A 15,239-nucleotide genomic window follows, 5' to 3' on the forward strand; every position below is an offset into this window, starting at 1 on the left:
AACATTGCAATGTAACTTGTGTTAACGGTGTAACTAACTGTTTGCTGGTAAAATTAAATGCCACACTTTGAACTCTTTTTCTCTTATGACAGTTTTTTTTTGGGGGGGGGGGCTAAAAGGCTCTATATTGTTGTTAATTGTATACTGTTAAAATACAGTATGTTATGAGTAAGATTTTGGAACATTGTAAATCGTGTTATGATGTAACTATTGATATATATAGTCATTAATATGAAATCCACGTATATTGCTGTTATTAGTGTCAAAATCCAACACCTTTAACTTTAATACAATGTTGACATCATGCCATAGGCCTACTAAATTTGGACTCCAGCTGAGCTCCTAGTCTTAAAGTATTGTTCAGAGAAGTTTGGTAGACAAGGGTGTGCCAGACTGCTCCTGTAGCCAACAATCCCCACTCTACCATTTGTGAATTTAACGGTTGAATATGATACTTGGGTGATGTTAAACATAAGTAAATCATGAAAATCTGCACTTTTTGATCGGTCTCGATGCGGTCTCGTTCCCATCACTAACTCTGTGACAAACATTTTTAATTTCTTTAAAAAACTGTAAAGACTAAATGATTAATCATGCTGATAATTAACTGGACCTGTACATTGATGTGTGTGTTTAAAATGAATACAAACAGGATTTTTATGACAGTTTTTTATTGAAGTTAAAGTCAGTAGATGTTAGTCAACCAGTGGAACAAATGATCCTTTAACATGTGAAAATTAGACATATGTCAATAAAATGAATAAGTAAACTGGGTAACTGTATTAAGAAGTTACATGAAAACTAAAAGGCAACTTAAATGTAACGTACAAGAAAAGTTTGTGCAAATCAAAGTTAATATGTTTGTGCAAAATCACAGATGTTAAAACTGAATGCTGTGTTTAAGGTAATACAAACAATATGACATCATTATATATATATATATATATATATATATATATATATATGTATATATATATATATATATATATATATATATATATATATATATATATATATATATATATATATATATATAAAAAACATAGATTTGTAGTGTGAAGCCTCAACAAATTATTGTCTCCTTCATATAACAAACATCCAGATAACAAGTCAGTAAAAACAGCAACTACATGATTAACTGCTGTTCAGGACGCTGCTACAAGTCCAGGAAGGTCAAAATGTCAACATACACTTCCTGGTCATTAATCGGATATTAACCTGACGAGCATTTTATACAGGCTCGTCTATCCGAGCTCACCAGCTGTCTGAGGACAGACTTCAGTATCCACATGAAGTTTACAGGACCGTCAGAACAGAACCAGGACAGAGGACTGTTTGACATGTTCTGGACGACCACACGTCAGGATTGAAGAAATGATTTTTGGACTCATTTCAGAAAACTTTGGCAAAAGATGAAAGTTTCCTAAAACATAAAACATCAACAACAAACTGGAGACTCAGGACTCCTCATCAACTCATCATCAATGTTTGTTAATACATGTATTTAGATGTAGGGGATTCTAGTTTTTGGAATCACAACACCTTGATCATTGTTGGTGTAGATGCCCTTTTGCTCCAATGACTGGATTTCCTTTTCTCGAGTTCAAATATCTCCTTTTCTTTCTGTAACTTCTCCTTTTCTGCCTGAAAGGTCTCTTTTTCTGCCTGTAACTTCTTCTTTTCTGCCTGTAACGTCTCTTTTTCTGCCTTTAACTTCTCCTTTTCTGCCTGAAACGTCTCTTTTTCTGGCTGAAACGTCTCTTTTTCTGGCTGTAACTTTTCCTTTTCTGCCAGAAACTTCTCCTTTTCTGCCTGTAACTTTTCTTTTTCTGCCAGAAACTTCTCTTTTTCTGCCTGAAACTTCTCTTTTTCTGCCTGAAACTTCTCCGTCTCCATCTCCACTCTCTTGATTTTCTTCTCCAGTAGAACAGACTGAAGATCCTGATCTGTTTCGGATCTCTTTCCACACTTCTTGCAGGGGTAGTCAGCTGCTGAATCGTTCTGGTCCCTGAATGAGAGGACGCACTGTTTGCAGGACCGGTGTCCACAGGGTAAAGGGACTGGATCCTTCACAGCCTCCTCACACACTGAACACCTAGAGATCTCCTCAGTCAGCTGACTGTAGGGTGACGACAAGACACACACTCAGTCTGGCCTCTGAACATTCATCTGCTGTCAGATTCAAGATACTTCACGTTACAGAAAGCTAGGGCTGCCCCCAAATAGTAGACCAAGCACTGGTCGACCAAAAAGTCATTGGTCGATTGGTTGCAGAAAAAAAAAAAAAAAACATTTGGAGCTGTGTCTTGTCAAAATTAAGTCAAAATCTATGTTACTGGCGGCTGGCCTGTGTATAAAAGGCTGGAGGGCTTTTAATTTGAAGGGCCAGATACAGGAAGTCGTGACACTCACTCACTAGCCTCTTTCACACTGCCGTTTGCATGCGGGGATCCTGCGCCATGGCTGCCCGAACGCTTGAAAGCAGAGATAAATACATTTTATTATTGTTATATGTGCTACTATTAGACTATTCGTGTGTACTGGGGAAGCTTAATTATGTTATTCAGTTCAGTTGTTCAGTTAGAAGCATATAAAACACTCATGTGTGTGTGGGGGGGGTTAATCAATAACATATATGTGTGTGTGTATATATATATATATATATATATATATATAATATATATATAATATATATATATATATATATATATATATATATATATATATATATATATATAGTATATATATATATATATATATATATATATATATATATATATATATATATATATATATATATATATATATATATATACACACACACACACACACATTCAGTGTTGATGTAATTTCTGACTGTCAGTCTGTCAGAGAAGTGAAGCGTCTCTTTATTCAGGCTGAAACTCTGCAGGTCCACAGACAACATGAATGAACCTCAGTCACAAGTGGTTTCATCAGCATCTCTGTACAGATAACTCACCTCAGTACACTTCACATGTCAGAGGCTTCCTGTATGTTACTGAACACACTGAAGTCAATTACCTTTTTGGGCAGTAACTCGACGCGTAGTGCTCATATTTTTCAATGTAACATTTGGCCACTCTGAAAACAGAAAACAGTTTTTAATCATGTGAAACTTCTTCATCAACTGAGATCACATCTGTAACACTGATTCTAAAGAAGTTGGGACGCTGTGTGAAACTAATTAAACAGAAAGTAAATTAAACTATTGTTGGTGAACAGTTTGTAAATGATTGTATTCTGCTTTTATGAATGTTTCACAGAGTGTCATACTTTTTTAGAATCAGTTGTAAAACCTTCTAATGTGAATGTAAAAGTAAACAAAATGCAGGATTACCTCAAATACTTGTAAAGCATATCCTCCTGTACAGTTCTGTTGAGAGAAGATGATCCAGTCAGTGAGATGTAGAAACTACTCAACAACTCTACAGTGTGCAGACATGCAGCAGCTTTGTGAGGCTGAACAACAGTCAACACGTTCTCATCTGGTCGTCAAACACCAACCTGCTGAAAAAACAGCAAAGACCAGCAACAAAACACAACATATGCTGGTCTTGCTGGTGACTTTTCACCAGCAAGACCAGCATATGTTGTGTTTCATTCTTTATTATACAACAAGTAGTTTCGACCAAGCAATCTGATTGGTCAACAAGACATTTAGAGCGTGCTCAAATCAGCATGACAGCACGCCTGACTTATTACTCAAAATATTACTCCACCAAGACTGTCTACAAAATGGATCGGTTTGTTGTTAATTTTGATTTATTTGGCGGTCTCAGTTTGGATGAATGGTTGGAGGACGATGAGAAGAACCAACTGACACAAAAGTAAAGATTTGTGCCGATGTCACATGAAGAGCTCAATCAACTGGAACAGTCCAGGAATGAACAGACTACGTCCTGATCAACGTCTTGGTCACTATTGTGACCGCGGTCAAAATGTTTTATAAAAAATATAAAAGAAAAAAATCAACATCTTTGTTATAACTTGGGTGATAAAAATAAGCATTTTCTGTTTATCTGTGCAATTTTGATTTACACTACTCACAATAAGTTAGGGATATTGTGAGAGACTCAGTGGATTTCATACATACAGTGTTTGTTTCACTTCAGAGACTTTCTGATCATGGATGATAATGCTCCACCACATCGTGCCAGAATTGTCACAGCTCGGAAGTCGGAGTGCCTCATATGGTATGGCCAGCAATGTCCCCTGACCTGAACCCCATAGAGCACGTCTGGGACCAGCTGAAGCAGAGACTGGATGATCGTACCCCACCCCCACGTGACCTGGCAGAACTGCGTGTAGCACTTGTGGAGGAGTGGAACGCATTGCCTCAGAACAACATCATGAGGCTAGTGAGGAGCATGAGACGTCGCTGTCAAGCTGTCATTGTAGCAAATGGTGGAAACACCCGCTACTGACATTGTCAGTTTTTGTTGTTTTGGGCTATCCTTGTTATTGTCTAAATTTTTGGGGTAATAAATATTAAACTAATGAAAATGGTGTTTCTTCTCATTCATTATTAGTAATATCAAAGGAAACTTTTACTTATTTCATTAAAATTCAGACCAAATAGGAAAAGCACTCATGTAAATAACAATATCCCTAACTTATTGTGAGTAGTGTAGTTCGGGAAATTCAGAGATCGCGATAAAACATTAACGTCAGCTCAGAGCTCATCATCTGGGACTAGAACATCCTTTCTGTTGCTAGGTCGTTACTAAGGGCTGGATTATTTGCTGGAGTGGTAAACTACGTTCCATTACACATATGAGTCTACTGACGTGACTGATTTTGTTTCAGTTATTAGTCAGACCCATGTGTTTCCATGGAAACGCGACGCACACTTGCAAAAACCTTTAAAATTTGAGGGCAAATTGTCCATCAACATGGATATATTTTGATTATACATTTTATTTGTGTTGGTTTTAGTTGTATAATCGCAATATTACCCTCGAGGGTGATTTAACGTTATTGGAGCACTTCAGTGCTGCTTGCTGACCGCATCACTGTTGTGCTCAAATGACGTTAAATCACCCTCGAGGGTAATATTGCTTTAATTTGAACCACAGCCACAAGTGGTTTCATCATTATCTCTTTACAAATCTTTGATAAACTCACCTCAGTATGATTTCACATGTCAGAGGCTTTCTATATGTTACAGAACAAACTGAAATAAATTACCTTGGATGTCTGACCGTCTGGACAACGTTAGGCTGCACCTTCTTACGGGCAGCCCTGAGCGCTATGAACTCTCTGAAAACAGAAAACAGTTTTTAATCATGTGAAACTTCTTCACCAACTAAGATCACGTCTGTAACACTGATTCTAAAGAAGTTGGGACGCTGTGTGAAACTCATTAAACAGAAGGTAAGTTAAACTATTGTTGCTGAACACAGTTTGTAAATTATTGTATTCTGTTTTTATTAATGTTTCACACAGCGTCATATCTTTTTAGAATCAGTTGTAAAACCTTCTAATATGAATGTAAAAGTAAACAAAATGCAGGATTACCTCAAGTCCTCCTCAAACTCTAACAGCTCCTCTTCACACGGCTGTGGGATGTCCGACTGTACAGTTCTGTTGAGAAAAGATGATTCAGTCAGTGAGATGTAGAAACTACTAAACAATTCTACAGTGTGCAGACATGCAGCAGTTTTGTGAGGCTGAACAACAGTATTCATTCATTCATTCATTTATTTTAGGGCTGTCAAAGTTAACGCGTTAATAACGCGTTAACGCAACATCCTCTTAACGCCGTTAATTTTTTTAACGTGCGATTAACGCTCGGTATAAAAAAACAAAAAACAAAACGCGCATTGAAAGATTTACGGCCGTCAGTGGCACCTGTAGTCTTGATCCAGAGGGTGGCAGAAAGGGAATCAGAAGAAGAAGCAGCAGGGTTGGCGGTTCGGGAAAAACACGGTGGACTGAAAAGTGAGGAAATGGAGAAAGGACTTACCGTAAAATACCAAATAATAGCCGGGGGGTTTAGTTGTTTCAATCACTTAACAGACCAAAAGGCAATTTGGGACAGGCGTTTAATTCCTTCCTCACAATAATCCTGGATGAAAACATTACAAACTTCTCCAGCTTCTCGGTGAATTCTCTGGCATCCTTCTGTAAGTGAAGTTGTTGCGGTGGAGGAAACGATTCAGCCAACCAGCACTCGCTGCAAACTCCTCATCTCTGCTGTCACTCACGGTGGCGGACATTTGTTTCTCCATCACCCTGATCATTTTGCGGGACACTCTCTCGTGGCGTGCCCGTTTGCTGATAACTCATCCCCGCATGTTTATCTCAGGCTCCTCGCTAGCCTTCTTCCTCCCTCCAGCAGGCAGCCTGGCCCTGTTGCTGTCCTCCTCAGACAGACGCTGAAGCTCCGTTTCTCTCACTCTCTTCTGGTCGACAGAGAAACATCTAGCGGCTGCTTCTCCCGAGTTTTCCTCTGCATATTTTAACAGAAAGTTTGAATTTCAAGTGGTACTTTTTATTGTTTTGCTGCACCGGAGCCATGGCGATCATCAGTGTGATACTGACTGACAGAAAGCAGCACACTGCGTGAAAAAGGCGAAGAAGAAAAACGTGCAGTGTCAGTGGACACCTCTTCTTCCTTAATTTAAAAAAAAAATAAAAATTAGACCCGACATTTATTTGGAACCGGCGGTTATTTACCAAAATATACATCTGCACCGGCGTTTAAAGGGACCCTGTGGTTAATTGAAACCCGGATATTATTTGGTCATTTACGGTATGAACGGCAAACTACTTTCGAAACAGCCAGATGGTTCGGTCGATAGGACAAAAGTTATCTGCATGTACTATCGACATGAAATGACTTACCATCGAAGTACATTGAGTCTCAAATATCACTTGCAAGCCAAACACAGGGCAGATGCAGAGAGCCCCCCCCCCCCCCCCCTCCCCCCGCCAAAAATGTTCATAATGCAAGCATATTTGCCCTTTCTTATGTTGTTAAAAGTATTAAGAACATTAAAAAATACATCAAGGTACATTTAGAACAGAAAAAAATGTGCCAAAAAAATTGCGATTAATTTGCGATTAATCGCGAGTTAACTATGGACAAAATGCGATTAATTGTGATTTAAAAAATTAATCGTTTGACAGCCTATACACATACATATACACATATATATTACACTGATTCAAATGTAGAGACTGTGCAGTAGTTTAATTGATATCTTAAGTTGACTGTTAACTGTAACACGTTTCATTCTTTAATTTGAACCACAGCCACAAGTGGTTTCATCATTATCTCTTTACAAATCTTTGATAAACTCACCTCAGTATGATTTCACATGTCAGAGGCTTTCTATATGTTACAGAACAAACTGAAATAAATTACCTTGGACGTCTGACCCTGTGATGGATAGGAATGATGGGGATTGGTTCCAAACTGAAAACAGAAAACAGTTTTTAATCATGTGAAACTTCTTCATCAACTAAGATCACATCTGTAACACTGATTCTAAAGAAGTTGGGACGCTGAGTGAAACTAATTAAACAGAAAGTAAACTAAACTATTGTTGGTGAACACAGTTTGTAAATAATTGCTCTGTTTTTATTCATGTTTTACACAGCGTCATACTTTTTTAGAATAAGGTTGTAAAACCTTCTAATGTGAATGCAAAAGTAAAGAAAATGAAGGATTACCTCGAGTCCCATATTGACCTGTAGAGAGACGATGATCCAGTCAGTGAGATGTAGAAACTACTCAACAACTCTACAGTGTGCAGACATGCAGCAGCTTTGTGAGGCTGAACAACAGTCAACACGTTCTCATCTGGTCGTCAAACACCAACGCAGCGCTGCAGCGTTTGTGAATAAGAAATGTTGAAGAAAGAATCATGAGAGCTTTACACCCTGAATATCCTTATTAGCTCTGTGCTAACAGAGTATTTGCTGAATATTTCCGGCATCAGTGAAACGTAAGGTGTGCACGCGCGGAGGAGGGAGGGACAGAACGAGACATGAAGGAATCTGACCAATCGGCACGGATTGGTCAGATTTTTCTCAGTCCTGCAGCTGCCACAGAGGTCCGATTATTTTCATTCCTTTTTCTGAATACATAATGTATTGACTACTCTCAGGATAGCAGGATCATTTCACACAGTATAACAAAATGTGTTTCTGAACAACATTACAGACCCTAGCTTTAATACTAAATCTTCTTAACATATTTAATACAGCTTTAAAAGAAGGAAAAACCCCGCCAACTTGGAGAGAAGCTACAATCTTGGTTATACCGAAGGAGGAAAAAGACAGACTGGACTGTGGATCATATAGACCAATCTCTGTCCTGAATACTGACTACAAACTGTAAACATCAATTCTTGCCAAGAGAGTTGAGGAGGTCCTTCCCCACCTTATACACACAAACCAAACAGGCTTCATTTCCCAGAGACAAACTCATGATAATATTAGACACTCATTACATATCTTGCGCCATATACAAAAACATAAGTTACAGGCCTTATTGGTGAGCCTGGATGCAGAGAAGGCCTTTGATTCGGTGAGGTGGAAGTTCTTTTATGAGACTCTTGAGAGATTTGGGTTTCATAAAGAATTTATTAAGGGAATTAGTACTCTATGCAATAATCCAACTGCCCGCATTAAAATAAACGGGTACCTCTCAGACACTATTAAATTAGAATGGGGCACTAGACAAGGTTGCAGATTATCACCACTCCTTTTCACACTTTATATCGAACCGCTCGCTCAATGGATTAGGCAATCTGACAATATTAAAAGGTATTACTATAAACGGGGAACAACACATAATTGCATTGTACACAGACGATGTATTAATATACCTCAAAGACCCCACTTATTCATTTCCTGAATTATTTAAACTTTTGGATAGTTTTGGTAAATACGCAGGATATAAACTGAATATTCAGAAAACCCAAATCCTAACACAAAATTATACTCCATCTAAACAACTTCAGGATAGATATAATCTGAACTGGGACCAGGATGCAATGAAATATCTGGGTGTACTATTTCCTTTATTTTGTTCCAGGCTCTTCCGGTGGAAATACCCACAAAACAATTCTCTAAAGGGGGGTACACACATAACGATAATCGGGCTGATTTTGCTCCGATTTTACCTCTTCCCGACCACGGAAGATTATCTTCTGTTTTATAAGATTATCCTATAGGATTATCCTGTGGTCTGTGTTGTATTTAGAGTTAATTTGTCCTGATAATTTGCTCGGAAACGGGTCGCAGCCGACAATCGTAAATTTTAAACTTGTTCAATATTTACGACGAAAAATCTTCATGTCTGTGGGGAAAGCCGACGACTCCTGAGTCACTTCTCCGTGAAATGTAACGTGAAACGCAACGTAGCCGACCAACTGACTGAGGAACACGGAAGCGGACGTAAATAAAAACAGCGGTGAGATCTAACTTTTCCTATGGGAAAAATAAACTATAAATCTACTCACCTCTAGCTCGCTCAGTAGACTATAAAGTCCTTGTTCCGCTGTCTCCAGGATTTTTTCACTCTCTTCTTTTTTTTACGGATATTTCGGACAGCAATAGTCCGAGGACCACCATCATTCCCTCTTCTATGTCTTCCATGTATTAAAACCTTTATTTACTTTTTTTTATATATACAGTCTATGCTCTTTTCCGTTTATGAAGAGCCCAGTGACGTTGGGGTTGTTGCCATTGGTTACTGTAGATCACGTGATATTTCTGGCTCGGAGGACTCGATTCTAGATCGGCGGTGAGACAGATAATCTTTATGTGTGTGGTGTCCTGTGCTGAGAATATCGGAGCACACCACACACAGTACGATCAAAACTGATTTTTTAATCTTCATGTGTGGGGGCTCTACAGATGAAAAATCTCTTAAGATTTATAAAATCCTTATGTGTGTACCCCCCTTAAGTGGGATAACATTATTTCCAGGTTCATATGGCAGGGAAAGAAACCCAGGGTAAGGTTTAAAACATTACAATTATCGAAAGAGAGAGGAGGTATGGCTGTACCAAATTTAAAGGATTACTTTTATTCACCTCAAGTTAGACCATTGATAAATCTGTGTAACCAAGACTACCATGCCAGGTGGAAAGACATCGAGCTATCACTCATTAAGGACCCTCCACTTCTGGCAGTACTGGGCAATAAGGACCTGGAAAAATGTGTAAACAAGTTGCAGAATCCGCGGACAAAACTCCAAATTAAAACCTGGAATTCAATTAAAGACACATATAACTTGCATGACAAGTTAGGAATAATTAGGTGGTGCGCCTACGACCCTGACTTTAAACCGAATCAATTGGACCTTAGATTTAAAAAGCTGGATAACTAAGGGAATAACAACATCTTCATTCAATAATAGATAAGGGACAACTTAAAAATGTTCAAACTTTGAAAAGAGATCATTCTTTAGAAAAGCAAGAATTCTACAGGTATTTACAACTACGTAATTACTTCAACAAGGTTATTAGAAACTATTCAGTGGATCCAGAAGACCCAATACTGAAAGAGATATTACGTGCTTATTCATCAGAGCGAGTCAAGGGTACTACATCTAGACTATATAAGGGCTTCATGATTAAAAAAACCTACTCTGCAGACTACATTAAAGATAACTGGGAGAAAGAAGGTAATTTCGAAATTCCCAAAGAGCAATGGTACAGTTATTGTGAGTTTCAGTGGAAATGCACCAACTCACATACATGGAGAGAATTTGCATGGAAATGTTTAATCAGATTCTTCGTAACCCCTAAAGAGAAAGCTCACTTTGCAGGAGAGGATCCACGGTGCTGGAGGATGTGTGGGAGCCGGGATGCAAACCACTGGCATATATTTTGGGAATGTCCAGTAATTGTACAGTTCTGGCCAGAGATGCACAAAATATTAGAAAACATGTTTCATATGAAAATACCATATCATTTCAAAACTTTTATTTTGGGAGAAATGAACTTTCTCACAGGGAATCTCAACAAATACCTATTTGGTGCTCTGATTTCTGCTGGCAGGAAAACCATCACAGGACACTGGCTGCATCCTGACTCCCCCACAATAGAGGAATGGACTAATATTGTTAATGAAATATATATAATGAAAAAGATTACTTTCTCACTTCGCCTACAAATGGATCAATTCACAAAGTCATGGTCAAAATGGGTCTCCTATGTACGAATGTCACAGTCACATCCTAGAAACTAAATCACTTGTCTCTGCCCACTTTCTTTGTCCATCTCTCTGTTGGTTTGAAGGATTGCCTGGTCTTATACACACATATAAACTCAGACAATATGGTTGTTTGGTCTCCCTACAGGTGAATGCAGCCGTTGTTACAAGCCCATACATCCCGTTTTGATTCATCATTGTTTTTTTGTTATCCCACCTTCAGTCTGTCTTTAGTTAATTTTGTTTTTTCTTATAAATATACAAATATATGCAGGTTTTGTTCTCAGCAATTTCTTTGAACATTACACAATTATAATACTGTAACAGCTATGTTTTGATATGCTGATGTTTTCCGCTTTTTTTTCCTCTTGACAATAACTGTGAACCAAGAAATCAATACCAGCTGTGTAATGTATTCTGTGAGGATAACAATTATAAAGAAAAAAAATAGTAAAAATGTGAAACTTCTTCATCAACTGAGATCACATCTGTAACACTGATTCTAAAGAAGTTGGGACGCTGTGTGAAACTAATTAAACAGAAAGTAAATTAAACTATTGTTGGTGAACACAGTTTGTAAATAATTGTTCTGTTTTTATTCATGTTTTACACAGCGTCATACTTTTTTAGAATCAGGTTGTTAAACCTTCTAATGTGAATGTAAAAGTAAACAAAATGCAGGATTACCTCTCAATCACCACATGACGTGTCTTCTCGCCTAAACGTCTGTTGAGAGAAGATGATCCAGTCAGTGAGATGTAGAAACTACTCAACAACTCTACAGTGTGCAGACATGCAGCAGCTTTGTCAGGCTGAACAACAGTCAACACGTTCTCATCTGGTCGTCAAACACCACCCTGCTGAAAAAACAGCAAAGACCAGCAACAAAACACAACATATGCTGGTCTTGCTAGTGACTTTTCACTGACGCACACTCACAAACACCTTTAAATTTGACAGCAAATTGTCCATCAACATGGATATATTTTGATTATACATTTTATTTGTGTTGGTATTAGTTGTATAATCGCTATATTACCCTCGAGGGTGATTTAACGTCATTTGAGCACTTCAGTGCTGCTTGCTGACCTCATCACTGTCGTGCTCAAATGACGTTAAATCACCCTCGAGGGTAATATTGCTTTAATTTGAACCACAGTCATCAGTGGTTTCATCATTATCTCTTTACAAATCTTTGATAAACTCACCTCAGTATGATTTCACATGTCAGAGGCTTTCTATATGTTACAGAACAAACTGAAATAAATTACCTTGGACGTCTGGCCCTGCGAGGGATAGAAAAGGAGATTGGTTCCAGTCTGAAAACAGAAAACTCTTTTTAATCATGTGAAACTTCTTCATCAACTAAGATCAGATCTATGTCACTGATTCTAAAGAAGTTGGGACGCTGAGTGAAACTAATTAAACAGAAAGTAAATTAAACTATTGTTGGTGAACACAGTTTGTAAGTGATTGTATTCTGTTTTATTAATGTTTTGCACAGCGTCATACTTTTTTAGAATCAATTGAAAAACCTTCTAATGTGAATGTAAAAGTAAAAAGGGCAGGATTACCTGAAACTCTCCCCTTCCTTCTGCTGTATTGTGTCTCCTTCACTCAGCTGTGGGCTGTTGAGAGAAGATGATCCAGTCAGTGAGATGTAGAAACTACTCAACAACTCTACAGTGTGCAGACATGCAGCAGCTTTGTGAGGCTGAACAACAGTCAACACGTTCTCATCTGGTCGTGCTAACAGCTGACGCCTTTACAGACGTGACAGCATGTTGGTGTTTGACCCTCTGGAGACGAGACCGGCCTCAACAAGCTGCTTTATAAACTCAACATGAAGACTTTAGATTAATGTAGTATAAAGGCCTGATGTGCTGATACAAACTTTATACAGAGAGTTTTATATCACAGCTGCTTCTTACCTGATCTGCTGCTGAGGTTCAAAAGAGACGGAGTTAGTTTGCTTCTCCTCCTTCTCCTCCTTCTCCTCCTTCTCGGGCATTTCCACTAAAAATAACAATAAAAAAAATATCAGAGGGCTTGTAAATGAGAAATTTCATAATTTTATCGATAATTGGGGTTAATTTAAATTGTTGGCAGAGATTATTGAGGACAATCTGCAGGAGCACAATGTTTACATTATATTACTTTAGCTTTTGTGCAAAGTGAGTTACAAGAAATACAATCAAACCTGATGAGAGCTCAGAGCCAAAGTCATAATTATGGGATAAAACACTGAAATTATGGAATGAGAGACTTTACTTCTGGTACAAAATGCTTTCTGAAGGGGCACTTTGTAGTTTGGAGAAGAAAATGTTAATAATTCAAATATTTAATTGGTGAAAATACAAACTTTGTAGTTTTGGTGAACAAATTAAATTCAGAAGAAAAAGATCTTCATTGACTGACTTTAAATAATCCAACTCTGTTCATAAATTCATAAACTGAATAAACACAATGACCTCAAAGAACACAATGTATAGTGTTTTACTGTGTTTACATGTGGCGGACCCTGCCACCTTCTATCTTCAGTGTTCTGGGACCTTATTTTCCTCTGAGAACAGCTGATTTATTCACTTATTGCATTCATATTGTAAATATAACAATTCCGAGTTTAAACTATTCTTCAAAAACTACATAATGCCCCTGTGCTAGATAGTAAATCAGACTAATGCAGAGGCGATCCATGAGAAGGTCCAACAGCGTCTGTTGTTCAGATGATGTCACTTTCTGCTTCTTTGCACACTGGACTCTTGTTTATCTCGGCCTCTCCGTGTTGTGACCCTGCTCTGTATTTAACTTCATGTACTGGTCTCTGTCTGTCTGTGTTGTTTTGTGTCTCCATCGCTATTTATTATCTTGTGTGTTGTGTCGTTGCTTGTGTGTTTCTTAACACCTGGCTGCAACTTCATTTCCCCCCGTGGGTTCATAAATTTGACTTGACCTTGAGGACACAACTACACATAAAGAGTTGAGCTGTAACAGAGAGCAGAGAAGATGAAGCCTGTTGGTTGTAGCTGTGTTTGTATTCATACAGTACCATGTCCTGGTTCTGACCCTCCTGGACCCTCTGGGTGTAACCCTGCTGGTTCTGACCCTCCTGGACCCTCTGGGTTTAACCCTGCTGGTTCTGACCCTGCTGGACCCTCTGGGTTTAACCCTGCTGGTTCTGACCCTGATGGTCTTCAGTTGGACAACACAGCCGCCATTTTACTTTGAGGACTCTCGGCTACTTTTGCTCGTTAGGCCTCAACAGCTTTAAAACAATAATAATCCAACTTTAAATGTAGATTTCTCTGTTACATATTAAAGTAGGACACTGGCTTCTTTTCCAAACGTTCATCTTTATCTAACCATCGAGTTGTTCGTCTTGTTGTTGACCGTTAGCAGCAGTTAGCAGCAGTTAGCAGGACGTGCTGCCTACAGCTCTGGCTAACGGTCGATACAACTGTGCTGTAACGGCTGTAATTCAACAGGTAGAAGCGCAGCAGAACTAACTTTACCCAAACAGACAGCGCGGAGTCTAAAGGACAACTTACTGTCGACTTCCTTTGTTTCCTCCACTAAAGTACCCATTGTCCTCGTCCTGCACCGAGCGGACACGGTGGATGACGCACTTCTGAAAACTTACTTTCACTTCTGTGTTTACAGGCGGACGGGTCGGTAGTAGAGGCGCCAGTTAAAATTTGCTTGCGCGCCTACATCGCCTAGTACGGTAAAGCGTACGGAATCCGACGAGGAAAGTCAATCATTTCAATTCATTCCCGCTCCGTATGCGAACAAACACGATTATCGCTTCAACAAACGGATGCAACGTATTTGTTACACAAATAAGGAAAGACTGTGACGTATAACTTTGGCCGAATTAATAAGAAGTGCATAATTGTTAAGAATTTGTTGTAGTGAGCGTTTCATACAGTTGATAAAGTTTCTCGGGTTAGAGTTAGACTTTTAAAGGGAGTCTGGGAACGTCATCCACCTGCGTCAGTACAGTTGTAGATGACGTTTGATGGATGAATAAAAAGCCGTTTTAACAA

The 15,239-nt window shown here is 38.6% G+C and overlaps 2 protein-coding genes across 5 annotated transcripts; both read right to left on the reverse strand.

Moving 5' to 3' along the window:
- Positions 1 to 1,020: 1,020 nt before the first annotated feature.
- On the reverse strand, positions 1,021 to 2,474 carry LOC115590273 (uncharacterized abhydrolase domain-containing protein DDB_G0269086-like). The gene is made up of 2 exons (XM_030431577.1): positions 2,413 to 2,474; positions 1,021 to 2,119 (listed from the first exon to the last, which is right to left on the reverse strand). Exon 2 carries the CDS (start codon positions 1,894 to 1,896, stop codon positions 1,534 to 1,536), a length of 363 nt encoding a protein of 120 aa, XP_030287437.1. The 5' UTR covers positions 1,897 to 2,119; positions 2,413 to 2,474; the 3' UTR covers positions 1,021 to 1,533.
- Positions 2,475 to 2,820: 346 nt separating this feature from the next.
- Positions 2,821 to 14,893, reverse strand: LOC115590270 (uncharacterized). Of its 4 annotated transcripts, none has more exons than XM_030431571.1 (11): positions 14,742 to 14,893; positions 13,125 to 13,209; positions 12,768 to 12,821; positions 12,465 to 12,512; positions 11,881 to 11,919; positions 7,699 to 7,716; positions 7,391 to 7,441; positions 5,539 to 5,604; positions 5,209 to 5,280; positions 3,359 to 3,394; positions 2,821 to 3,102 (listed from the first exon to the last, which is right to left on the reverse strand). In XM_030431571.1, the coding sequence occupies exons 1-11, from the start codon at positions 14,776 to 14,778 to the stop codon at positions 3,039 to 3,041; spliced, it is 570 nt and encodes a 189-aa protein (XP_030287431.1). In that variant the 5' UTR covers positions 14,779 to 14,893; the 3' UTR covers positions 2,821 to 3,038. The 4 variants fall into 4 exon arrangements, with proteins under 4 accessions (XP_030287431.1, XP_030287430.1, XP_030287434.1 ...); XM_030431570.1 differs by having other exon boundaries at positions 14,700 to 14,886; XM_030431574.1 differs by lacking the exon at positions 14,742 to 14,893 and adding an exon at positions 14,243 to 14,683.
- Positions 14,894 to 15,239: the final 346 nt, after the last annotated feature.

The sequence above is a fragment of the Sparus aurata genome, chromosome 10, assembly GCF_900880675.1.
Source record: "Sparus aurata chromosome 10, fSpaAur1.1, whole genome shotgun sequence".
Lineage (NCBI taxonomy): Eukaryota > Metazoa > Chordata > Actinopteri > Spariformes > Sparidae > Sparus > Sparus aurata.